At 35.8% G+C, this 13117-nt stretch overlaps 2 protein-coding genes across 3 annotated transcripts; both read right to left on the minus strand.

The window, feature by feature from the left end:
• Window positions 1–555: 555 nt before the first annotated feature.
• On the minus strand, window positions 556–7895 carry LOC122300567 (folate-biopterin transporter 1, chloroplastic-like). 2 transcript variants are annotated; one of them, XM_043111321.1, is made up of 9 exons: window positions 7626–7895; window positions 5675–5910; window positions 5318–5382; window positions 5014–5176; window positions 2379–2527; window positions 2042–2293; window positions 1783–1951; window positions 1570–1662; window positions 556–1021 (listed from the first exon to the last, which is right to left on the minus strand). In XM_043111321.1, the coding sequence occupies exons 1-9, from the start codon at window positions 7726–7728 to the stop codon at window positions 725–727; spliced, it is 1527 nt and encodes a 508-aa protein (XP_042967255.1). In that variant the 5' UTR covers window positions 7729–7895; the 3' UTR covers window positions 556–724. The 2 variants fall into 2 exon arrangements, with proteins under 2 accessions (XP_042967255.1, XP_042967254.1); XM_043111320.1 differs by having other exon boundaries at window positions 5014–5123; window positions 5318–5378; window positions 7626–7876.
• Window positions 7896–10141: 2246 nt separating this feature from the next.
• On the minus strand, window positions 10142–12528 carry LOC122300568 (FCS-Like Zinc finger 8-like). The gene is made up of 2 exons (XM_043111322.1): window positions 10998–12528; window positions 10142–10547 (listed from the first exon to the last, which is right to left on the minus strand). The coding sequence occupies exons 1-2, from the start codon at window positions 11837–11839 to the stop codon at window positions 10475–10477; spliced, it is 915 nt and encodes a 304-aa protein (XP_042967256.1). The 5' UTR covers window positions 11840–12528; the 3' UTR covers window positions 10142–10474.
• Window positions 12529–13117: the final 589 nt, after the last annotated feature.

Consider the following 13117-nt stretch of genomic DNA (forward strand, 5'->3'; position numbering starts at 1 on the left):
TTTGGTCCCCTCCACTCAGATGTCTTTCTTCACGTTCACAATTTCGGTAACGAGATCAGAAATGAAATAGTGACATACAAATATGTAACGTTTCCCCAAAAAAGAAGAAGAAGAAGAAATTAGGTAGCTTTTCGTTTAGTGAGAACTGAAGTATCCATGGGGTAAGGCCCACCCATGCAAACAATACTAGAACCATGGACCCTGCACGGGCCTGCAGGTCCTAGACACACAGCTCAAGAACCTCTTCGAAAACAAGAAAAAGAAAAAACAAAAGCTCGAGTCACGGACATGAACACTGCATGTACTTAAACACCGTTCATGCCCCCTGTTTTTTCTTCCTGTGTATTTTCCTCGTACGTAGATCTTTGCTCAAATGCCAAAGACCTTGTGCAAACGAAGCTCAACCGAATTATCAGTTTCTCTGGGGAAAAAGGAAAGGAAACAGCAAACTTACTCTTGAATAGAAAGAACAGCACCCGGCAGAATGGGAAACCTTGATCCTCTCATTCAGCAATGGGATGAGCTTGCTGCAAGAAAAACACTTCTCAAAGCCACTAGAACAGAAATTAACCTTGAAATTTCATTTCCAACACAAAATAGCCTAACAAAGATCGTAATATCTACAATCACTCTCTCTCGAGCAAAACAGTAGATCAAAAAGCTTTTTACAGTTTTGCCAAGGGCTCAAATGAAACTGTCGGAGAATAAGGTGGACAATCAAAACTCAGTTAGACTTCATCTCAATATCTTCACTTTCCTCATTGGCATCATCGTTATCCCGTGGAAGGAGGCCAAGAAGTGGCAAAGGCAACAAAGAGCTCAGATTACAAAGGACTATCAAAGACGCCAAGTTATCAAATCTATCTCTAGTAACCCCAAAGAGCTGGGTCAGACCAGCACCTATTAGCCCCCCAAGAACGCTTCCTCCATTTGATATGGACATGAGTGTTGCAAAAAGTGTGGCTTCCATTCCCTCTGGACATAATCTTGCTGCCAGCACAAGAACAGGCATGAAAGAAGCCTGCAAGAAAATTAGTAATTAATTTCATAACAGAATTGGTAGTAGGATAAACTGCCTGCAAAACAAAGTAATAAAATAGTTAAAAGAGCACATATCAGGAAATCCAAGTAGTCATTATTAGATCAATCAAAACAAACATAAATAATATCTTGTTAATAGTATCTAGATAAGAACTATCTTGAAAAAATGACCACAGGGCTTGAGAGTCTATTTGAAGAGAATGAGGTCCTCAAAATGGTAAAAGTATAGTTAGTCATAAAGCATTGGGCCCAGATGGTTTTAATATGGCTTTCTTTAAACCTAAAAATGCATGGAATGTTTCTTCAATGGAACTAAAACAGCTGCTTAGTAAGCAGTCACTGAAATGCGAGCAAAGCAATTCTCCAACCACTATGAACAGTACCACTATGCTCTGGAGACAATGGCATCCATGCAATAGGTATTGAAACCCAAATAATCATATTAACCACATCAGTGTCACAGCAAAAGTCAAGAAACAACTCCTAATGAATGTGCAGAGAAGTAAGAAGGTAAGGTTAAATGTACACCTGAGCAAGAACTGTTAAAATGAGAGAATCCCCTATTGCAAACCACTCATCACTTATACCAAACTTCCGATTGAATCCCATTACAAGGAAAACCTGATGAACAACCAGAAATAGGAGATAAGAACGACCATCAGGCAGTAATCACTCTCAATACAGAGTCACACCAGACTTGTATCATTATTAATAGCCTTAAAAGGGAGTCAATGTTAAAACCTGAGTCATTCCAAGAGCTGATCCGATAACTGTTGTTACAAGAAAAATCTTCCGCAACTGTACATTCTTCAGAAATCCATTATACAGTCCAACACCAAGCAGCGATGCCACTGAAGTAACAAGCTTGACACGCCCCAAAAATTCTGGGGTGAAGCTGAGTTTATTTGTGCTGTGACAAATGTTGCATATTTAAGGTAGATGCTAAAAATTAATTTAAAAAGTTAGAAGCACCCATGAAAAGCATTCACATTGGACTTACGTGAAGTAAAACATAGCAGAGTCTGAATGTGGTGTTGCCTGCCAGAGAAATATAAATAATGTAGGAAGAAGAACATTTGGCTGCTTGACAGCATCCCACAACTGAGTAATGTTCTGTTTTGAACTTTCAAGAAAATCAAGGCTAGCAGAAGAAAGATGTTGCCCACTTGCTAGATGAACAGGCTGTTCTTTTACGAGGACAGCAACTGCAGAAGTAATCAGCGGTAGCAAAGCTGTGATACCAAAAACATACCTGAAGCGTGACAATTGTAACCAAATGACTGTTTCAAATGATTATCAGTGGGAAGGCATTATATCCATACAAAAACCTTAGGTACCTTACACCATAAGCATCCACCAGGGAGCCACTAAAGTAGGAGCTCACAATTCCACCAATAGCTGATGATCCCCAACACAGAGACTGGAGAGACCCAGACATGCTTTGTGACTCACCACGAGCCCTTTCTACGACCATGGAATCTACAACCTACAACATACTTCAGTTTTTTACACAATTTGTGAAGTATGCCACAGAAACCAAACCAAGAAGACATAACACCAAAGATGCATTTTCGAAAACAAGCAAACAAAATGTACTCCCCACCATCAACATAGGCTGTCAAAATCCAACGAAGATGGACCTTGTAAATGGAAGCAACAGAAACCAAGAAGACAAAACACCAAAGACGCATTTTCGAAAACAAGCAAACAAAATTTACTCCCCATCATCAACATAGGCTGTCAAAACCCTCCCAGATGGACCTTGTGAAGGGAATAGTTTTGTCATTAATAGTATTTAGGCATCAAGCCCAGCCATCAATTGCATGTAATGTACTCGGATATGTTCTAATAAGTCATCTAGCAACATAACCATTCATGCCTTCTTGGCCATTCAGAGTGTGGGAGGATGGTCGTAGCTCTTAAAGCAGTTACTTCTTCCAATTCTATTAGTTATTACACATGATGTCATTGATTAAAAAAAAAAAAAAAAAGGTTATTACACTTGATCTCAGGACAAGCTCCAACTTTGTTCTACGAGGATATGTGGTTGCCTCATATCAATAGCAACTATAGGTGCTTACTTTGTGTAGTCGAACATAGAGAGAGAATACTTTCATATTATTCATTGATGTTCAACAGCATATACATACTACATACAAATGACAATTATATCCTTATAAGTTACACTAATTACAATCATGTCCTCTAACACTCCCTCTCAAGCTGGGGCATATATATCATATAAACCTAACTTGGAACAAATAAGCTTTACCGACTACAACACAGTGGTTTGGTAAACATATCTGAAAGTTGATCTGCAGACTTCACAAAAGGTGTAGAAATGTCACCATTTAGTATCTTATCCCGAATGAAGTGACAATCAATCTCAATGTGTTTAGTCCTCTATGGAACATAGGATTAGACATAATATGCACTGCAACTTGATTATCACAAAATAATTGAAGAGGGACAGTAGCTGGAAACCCAATCTCTTGAAGACAACAATTTGAGAACACACTGACTCATACTCAGGTTTTAAGCCAACAAGAAACCAAACAACATTAAACTCTTCCTGTTGTTTTAGCATACTTGAAACATCAGAAGTGATAGGTTGATACATTTTGAGTTCTTCACATATGCAAATCACTTGAGAATAATACTCTTTCTAGCCCAAAGGACCCTGTTCCAACCCAAAGAATTGTTGACACAACTCATAAATACGGGTTATGTTCCCAACACCCAAATATATTTGTTTGAGATGGCTCTACACCTCTCGAGCAGTGTCAAAATGTATTAAGCTGGTGCAAATATTAGGCTCAATAGTGGTCAACATCAAGGACAATATTTGAGCATCTTCTTGCCCCCATTGAACAAATGTAGAACTAGTTGAGTCAGGCATTGGATCAACCAAGCGAGTACGAAGAAGACCCTTGCCCTTCAAAAACATTTTAATAGATTTTGACCACAACATTTCCATTCAACTTCACCGAAGTCATAGGCATGCTAACATATGGTGCAAGAGATAGTGACTCAAATTTAGTTGCCATGTAGAAAAGTATCACAACAATTCAACTAGGAGACAGAGAACCCACATATAATATGAAATATGGATGAAAAACTGGGAAATACAATCTGGAAAAGTGAGAACCTAGATTAAAAACCCAAATTTCGGATATGTATCGGGTGGAATCAGCCTATACCAGTCAAAACAAGCAAGCATCGGCTCAGAATCGGCCTGTATTGGGTCTGAACTGGGATGTATCGGGCTTGAACCAGAATATATCGGATCGTATCGGGTATGTTTCGGGTATTGCCGGTACCGACATAAAAAATAACCTTAAACGGGAATAAGTTATCCTAAACGAGGAAGTGAAGCCCATATACGTGTTACCAAACGGGTGTTATTCCAGATGGGAATAAGCTCTTACTCCAGGTTGGGGGCATACGCAGCCGAGGATTGGATAGTTGAGATTTGCAACCAAACACCCTGAGACGTCGACGTCGCAAGCAATAAACAGGCCTTCCGGCAGCCAATGATGACAGGAAACTCACCGGTGTGCACAGACGACAACAGCGAGCTCGATTCTAGTGCCACTAACCACCACTAGCTCCGTCGCACAACCACCACCAACCGACTACTCAACTCTGATACCATGTAGTCGAACATAGAGAGAGAATACTTTCATTTTATTCATTGATCTTCAACAGCATATACATACTACATACCAATGACAATTATACCCTCATAAGTTACACTAATTACAACTTTGAAAGTGGGGAGTGATATATTTGGGCACTCAAGATGCCAAAAATATTATCGCCTTACAAATTTATATATGGAAAGCCTTGGCTTCTGCCATTGGTAGCAAGTGTGTGAAAACACCTGGGTTGCAGCACATAGGATATATAGCTTCCATAACAATCAAGTCATCAGTAATAATGTAAGTAATATAATTTACAAGTGATACTTACAACATCAGAGAAGGCTACAGAAAGTGATCCCAGAAGTATGCAGATAGCAGCATCGTACTTGCTGTCAACATAGGTGGCCATCAAACTCCATGAGAACGCACCAAGAAGTCCTGATAAAATAAGGTATGATCTTCTTCGGTAACCAAAAAGTGGGACAGAATCACTGCAGTGACCAAAAAAATCTTTAAATGAGATTCAGAAATGAAAGTATCTATACTCTTTTTTGTTTTTTTTATAAATATGAAAGTATCTATACTTAATCATGGGGAGGAAATTTGGGGGCAGATAGTAAATAGACTCGCACCTAATAAACCCATATAGTGGTTTGATAAGCCATGGTAATGCTGAAAAACCAGATATGACAGCTGTCTAGTCAACAACATATAATTTGTCAGCCTTTCAGATATAACATCAAGTCTAACTGATTCGCTTATCGTAAAGATGAATCCCTAATCTTTCAAACAAAATTCTGCATAAGCAGAAAGTATATTGATGACATTAGTTGAGATATTGGACTGTTACAAAAGGGTTCCAACTTCCTCTTCAAAATTATACCATTGAAGGAAGGAACAGGGTCAAGATGCAAATCATCCTTTAAAATACATATATATCTAACCTAAAACTCATACCACAATCAACAGAACCAGTTAAAATCATATACCTCTGCAGGATCAAGATGCAAATCATCCTTTAAGTAAAAATTGACAGCAAGCCTTGCAAGGCCTAAGCCGCCTTGTACAAAATATACCATAGCAACCGCGACATTATCTGGGGACAGATCCACCCCAAAGCATTTGACAGCATCTATGTGATATTTGCTCTCGCAGGGAGCAGTTTTAGTAGAAGTGGACGCCTCTCCATCCATATCTGTTATCAACACATCCTCTTTTCCTGCATCTGGATCAAACACACAAAAAAAACATTGATAGATAAAGTCACAAAGGTTAGTGATTGTAGGATTAAGGGAATCACGTCACAGAACCAAAGTACATTTGTTCAAGAGTTCAAAAGTCACACAGTAGCAAGACATATTGGTGGACGAGAGAGACTGAAGCCAAATTTATGTCCTTAGAACACCTTGGTATGAGTCTCTCGAGATGGAAAGAAATCAAAAGGTGTCACTCCTGCATAGGATTACTTCCTCAAAGCTAGAAAGAAAGCAAAAATTCTAAACAAGGATCCCTCAAACTCAATTGGCACAAGTCTTTAATTCAACAAAAGTTCCATTCCATTCTCCAAGCTAGATTCTTCAAAGCTTGAAGAAAACGAAAACTGTTTGTCAAAGAGCCCCTCTACCCGAGACAAAATGTAACTTACTTTAACCTGTAAGCAATCTGAAAACTTGAAGATCACTAAGAATTTTCAGTCAAAGACTCCCCCAACACAATTAACTCAAAATTCAAATCAACACAAATGGCACGCCAATGTTCGAATTAAGTTTCTTGAATATTAAAAGCAGCAGCTACCCGAATTGTGAAGTCTCTTGTTCACATACAATAAAACTTTGATCTCATCCACTTCAAAAGAAAAGGGAGGAATCCCATTGCCGATCCCATATGGCCTAATATGCCTCCAATGGAAAGGGGGGAAATACAAATAAATTTAATAAACCAATGAGCTCTAACTCAAATGAATGCTTATCTAAGTTATAAACCAAAAGAACTAGATAAAATAAATAATTAAGGATAATAGTATTCAGCCCCATGATTTTGCCCCTCATTTTGACCACTCGTGTATTTTATTTTATTTCTTAATGGTTAAGAAGTAACTACTAGTAAATTTGTGCCTTTTTTTAAAAAAATGCTCAAAGATGTTTAAAAAATGTTTGAAACAAAAAGGAAAAATTAAAGTGTAGTTGCACTGGTGGTAACTTTGAGGGGGCAAAATCATGGGACCGATTGAGTAGAAGCACTCGATAATTAAAGGTGCCGAATCAAAGAGCCCAAGGTCTAACCCCCAGTTAAGTTATAATTCTGATTTAAGTTTCTAAGCTCACTTTTACCTTAAAAGTTAAAACACCAGAATCCTCACAACATATTCGTTCTTATTTCTTTCTAAGCAATTCCATGAAGAAATTTTCTAACTTAAAGGATGACAGCCAGTAATTCAATATTTAAACCGTAATCTTATGCAATAGTTAGACACTTGGGCGATCATTGCCATTGCGTAGTCGCAATCAAATCACTAATCAGATTCACTTGCGTCATGATCATCATATTGAAACTTGCCTGGTTTGGTTACACAGATAAAACCACCTCATCTTACCTAATCATTACAACTTTTCCAAATTTTTACACAAAATATAATAAACAATTTAACTTCTACAAATTATAAAACAAAAATAATATTAAAAAAATTATATTCTATCACTATTTTATTCGAGTTTTCAATTTTTAGCTTAATCTAATATCATCTGTATAACTAAACCAGATAAGATTCCTCTTTTGGATGCCTAGAAATCCCGAAAATAAAAGTAAAAACCAAACCATATGATCCCCACTGCACTCCAACCTCAATTCGAGATTCTAAACTTTCCTTTTATTTTTGCCGATTTTATTACAACCAGATAATTTCCATAACCGTGCCATATATTTAATGTATGGAAAACTTACCATTTACGGAATCTAAAAGGGGATTGTTGTCCTCGTCCCGCCCTTGAGACGGCGGCGGAGCCGGAATAGTAAGGGCTACGGACATGCCCCTGTCGGGAAGCATCCGAAGTGGTCTCTGTAGAATCCTTCTGTGGGCCCGGCGACGAGGGATATGGGTTGCCGTCGAATTAGAGAGAGGAGGGGAGAAGGAGATGAGGGACAAAATCTTGTTTGCGGAGGGCAAAATAGGTATTAAAAAATTGTTGCCAGAAATAATTTGTACGAATTTGAAATACAAAACTTTATACAACCTCTTATAAAAAGGTAAATTCTGTCTTTAAAAAAATATTAAAAAAAGTTATTTTTTATTAATAAAATACAATTTTATAAAAAAAATTTATATAAAATTATTTATTTATCTAAGACTATAGTTAATATTATTCGTTTCACTTCAATGAAACTACTAAAACACCCCTATAATAAGATGATATTATCCTCTTTAAAAATAAAAATAAAAATGCCATCATCAAAAAAAGAGAATTTGTTCGACCTAAAAAAATGTGAAAAAAAAATATTTTTTATTAGTAAAAAATAATATTTACAATCAAAATAAATGCTATATAATTTTTTTAATAAATAAATATTAAATTTATATAAAAATTAATTTTAATTTTAATTTTTTAATTAATTATATAATATTTGTACACTCCAATAATAATATTATTATTAACGAAATTATTTTTCCACAAAAATTTATAAAAAATTTGTTTATTTCCACCTCGTACTAGATTTCCACACAAAATAACAGAGAAAGGCCTGGAGGCAGTCTCAGACTGTGAGGCGCTGGAGCATCGACACGTATCAGGACTGCAGTACCATGCGATTATCTCAGGAGTCCGCATTCACGAGAAGCATTTTAGAGGTAAAGTCTAGCATATTCTTGAAAAAAAAAAATTATAAAAAAATTTATTTATTTTAATATGATTTCAGATTTTTTTTAAATAAAATATACGGCTATAATCAAATTATTTTATCTTATATAATTATTATAATTTTTTTAAATTTTTATAAAAAAATATAATAAATAATTTAACTTTTTAAATTTTTAAAATAAAAATTATAAATTATATTTTAAAAATATTTTATTTAATCTTATCTCAATAAACTAACGAAACGAGGCCTAGTCACATTATTCTCCGAATAAAGCAAGTCCCACCCAGGATTCATCCTGATAATTTTTTTATGATTTTTTTTATTTAATAACTAAGAAAATATTTTTTAATAATGTTATAAATATTTTATTAAAATATTAAATTTTGTTAGGTAAAAGCATACTTCGTGCACTAGTTTGTATACCGATAATATTTTTTATTTAAAAAAATATAAAAAAATTTTGAAAGAAAGAAAAAAATCTCCTATCTCATAAAAATTATTTCCATTTTCAATTCATATCATTTTGTTAAATATATATTTTACATATGAATATCGGTGAATGAATTAGTATACAAAATGTACTTGCAAGTAAATTTTATGAAAGGCTTTGAATACTCATTAGCGAGCAAGATCATCATGTGTCACACAGGGTCCAGAATTTTCTCAGCCAAGTTGATATGGCGCTGGACGGCAAATATGGAGATGTTTTATTGTCCCTAATGATTTGCTTCCATAGAAGTAGGGAGTATGAGTATTTCAGAGAGAGATGATCTAAGTTTTGTTCTGAAATTTTTTGGAAGAGTTGAGGTTTAGACAATGAGTTGAGAAGAATTGAGATAATTTTATATTAAAATTAAAAATTTAATAAAATATTATTAAAATATTATTTTTTAATATTTTTATTATTTTGATATTTAAAAAAATTGAATTATTTATTATATTTTATATAAAAATTTAAAAAAATTATAATAATGAGATAAGAAGAGTTATCTTTTATATCCAAACTTAACAGCACGCAAGACTAAAGTTTCGTTTAGTCAAACAGACGAGCTAGATTTCAAACAGATGAGATGAGATTTCAAACGGTTGGAGTTGAAATTTGATTTTTCAATCTTCTTTTTTGAACAGAGACTGTCAGACTGAAGGAGTTGTTGAAGTGGTTATTGTTCCATGCATGCGCAAACTTCGCCGAAAAAGATTCCATTTAGGAGCATCTCTATGTGAAGAGAAACCGAATTGTTGGGAAATGGGTCCTAACTCCGAAGGAATAAGGTCATTTTTCCATAGTTGCAACTGGAATTACAACTGTTAATCCTCACCAACGTGTAGAAAGTTCTACTCCATTTTCTAGATTGTACTTTCCCTCTGAAAAAAAGATGGGTCTGGAGGAAGTAGGAAGAAAGTCCTTTTTTTTTTTTTTTCTTTTTTAATGTTGGGGGGGGCGGTTGTGGTGTTGGGGACCTATGAAGGGCTTAACGTTAGAAATGTGTGGAGTTACCCAGAGGGTTGCATTGATTCTATGCGCCTAGTTATGAATTAGGATCAACAGAAAGTAATGTCGTGATCTTCATCACAAACTATGAAAAGATTAAAAAAAAATTGTGTACAAACCCAACAGCATCATCACCTATTTATCAATTCAACAAAATCAACTCTACAATATCTAAAGCTTTTTCAGTCTTTCCTTACAAGAAGAGTATCAAGAAGTAATTGCAAACCAGAGAAAAATACCTGAGAAAACACCAAAACAGTTTCAATTTCCAGGAAACTCAAGAACTGTCCTTGACTTTGTTATAGAGAACTGATCATACAAAGACTACTCTTAAGAAAGTTGGGGCATTTTCTTTTATGATTATTTGAAAGTTGGAATAAACAAGAATGGAGATTCAGATGGCTACCCAGGAACAAGTCCCATAATCATCATCATCATCAGGTTCCTATTTATCCATTCCCTCCTCCAGAAGCATCTGCTGTTGGCGGCATTCCCTGCTGCAGAAGGATTGCTCACCCCTGAAAGATAATAGATCAATTAGATTCGAAGTTCTACACTAAGTTTGGTCTGATGAACAAAGCCCAGAAACATGCTTGTGTGCATATGTATCAGAAACAAGATTAGTCCAATGAAAAATGCAAGCTAGGTCAATTACCTGTCAACCATCTAAGACAGAACAGAAACTCGAAACAACATACAAGACAAATCTATGATACACAACTGTAAATGTTCAAATCAAGGTCAGTCCTTCAATATAATTTATACCCCCTCTAGCATGTCAAAATATGAATCTTATATATATTTTTTAATCATCTGTATATTTTCGATAGCATGCGGCATAATTCAAGCTTACACGAAAGAAACCGCCATGCTTTGGGATTGATCCAAAACTTTCAAAATTGCATATCCAATAATCCAAGATTATCTAAACAGCTAATTTTCTCACAAATAAAGGAAATCAGACCAACCTGTACATGTAAATGTCCTTTCCATGATCAAGATTCTTCTTGCATGAATAACAGAAGCTGAGAAAATTTTCAGGGGGATAACTGGACGACTGGTTATTTAAAAACCCGTTTTCTCTTTTGGAAGAGAACCGAACCTCCGTAAAGGAGCTCTCAACAATGCAGTCCTCAAAAATATGAATCGTTTTGGGGTTAGGCCCATGGGATATCACACAAGTATAGTCCTCTGAGAGCTTCATTTCACTTGCAGAAAGACACCCTGTGATAACCCGGGAAGAACTTGGAGTCTCAAGACCCGAATACTTAGAGCCGAATGCCGATTTCTTCGCCGGTGACTGAGAAAAGCCGGAAGAAAAAGAACTCAGTTGGCAATTCCTCGTTTTGATGCCGAAATCGGCCGGAGATTTGGGCGATTCAGCCGGCGAAAGAACCGAATTTGGTGGATGAGGAATCTGAATCTTAAGCTGGGAACCAAAGAGAACCATTCGGCTTTCAAGTTTGGATGGTTTGGAATCGCACTTTTCTTCATTCAGAGCATCCACAATGGCTAGGCCAATGCCTTTGGAATCCAAATTGTCCCAGAGGCGTTTTGTTTCAGTTTCTGGGTTTCTGGGGGTGCTTTTTTGGGACCAAAGGGGGTTTCTGAGACCAGAGAATGGCTTGCTATCGAGTATGGAAGTTGGGCTCATCACAGCCTCGGTTTCAGATAACGATTTTGGAGGGAACAAACTCGGAGAAATGAGGAGAGATGAAGTGGGTTTTCTGTATTTGTCTGTAGGGGATGGAATAGAGTATGCCATTAGAGCCTGCTTGCTGCTTGTTGCTCTTGACCTCTTCCTCAGCATACCTCAGAATCTTAAAGTACGACTGCGAACTTGGAAAGATGACCCAAATCTAAAAATTTCCTCCTCTAAATTTAGGTAGAGAGAGACATGCACGTTGGGACACCTTGAAGAAAGTTGTGATATTTGATTAAAAAATCAGAGATAATCGGAGAAAAGAATGGTAGTACAGTCGAATCCACCATTCTGAGAAAACCCAGAAACCAGAACTACCAAAAGAGCCTCCATGAAACCTGCCCTTGCTAAACCTCCGTGACCTCCATTTTCTGAAGAGTCAGAAACCAATAATGAAAACTAAGAAAGGGACTTTTTCCCCGAATTTCTCGCTATCCCTGTCTCTCTGTTTTGTTCAGCACGAATCACTCAGGCTAACAATGGACATGCAAAGAGACCCTCACCGGTCATGATCAGAAGGACCAGACGGGCATTCGCCAGACATCAACAACAAAGAACGTTTTGTATTTTTGTTTCCTTTATTGGCTAGCTTTTATTTTCTACTTTTTTTAACCTTTCGTGTTTATGCAACCCTGCTATGCTATTGCCAGCTAAAACGGCTCCTGTCACCGAAAAGATTTTAGAGCCTTAGAAGCAGACAAGACTCACGGATAAATGATAATAAAACGAATATGCACAGATTAGGTTATAAACCAGGCCTCAAAAATCCAGAATAAAACAAAAAGACTGAAGCGTGAGTGATCACTGCCTCTGAAGTTGCAGAGAGGGACAGACATAACACACGCGCAGAGAGAGAGAGAGAGTGTGTGTGTGAGTCTTTGTAGGCTTTGGTCAGAGTGTGGTTTGGTTACTTGGAAGTTAAATACATACATTTCTTTTACAACTTTTTAGAATCAATAATATGTTATTAAATAAAATTACCCTCTATTTTATATGAAATTATTTTAAAAAAACATTTAAGATATCTGTAAATTGGTGTGCATGGAAATAAGTAGTAAACGTAGTTTATAGGTGACACTTCTCATTCTCTTTGAGAGATTTGGAAAACATCTCAGTTTATTTTATTTTATTTTATCATTATAATTTTTTAACATTTTTTATAAAATATAATAAATAATTTAACTTTTTAAAATTTTAATTTAATATTTTCAGATTTTAAAATAAGAATAATATTAAAAAATAATATTTTAATAATATTTTATTTTTTTAATTTTTTTTATTTTATCTCTAGATCAATAGAGGTTGTTGGATGCCAAGAATTGCTTACTACTGCTCCTCCTTCTCTCTCAGCATCTGTCTCTGTGGGTGAGTGTTATATTTATTTTT

This window comes from Carya illinoinensis, chromosome 2 (assembly GCF_018687715.1).
Source record: "Carya illinoinensis cultivar Pawnee chromosome 2, C.illinoinensisPawnee_v1, whole genome shotgun sequence".
Classification (NCBI taxonomy): domain Eukaryota; kingdom Viridiplantae; phylum Streptophyta; class Magnoliopsida; order Fagales; family Juglandaceae; genus Carya; species Carya illinoinensis.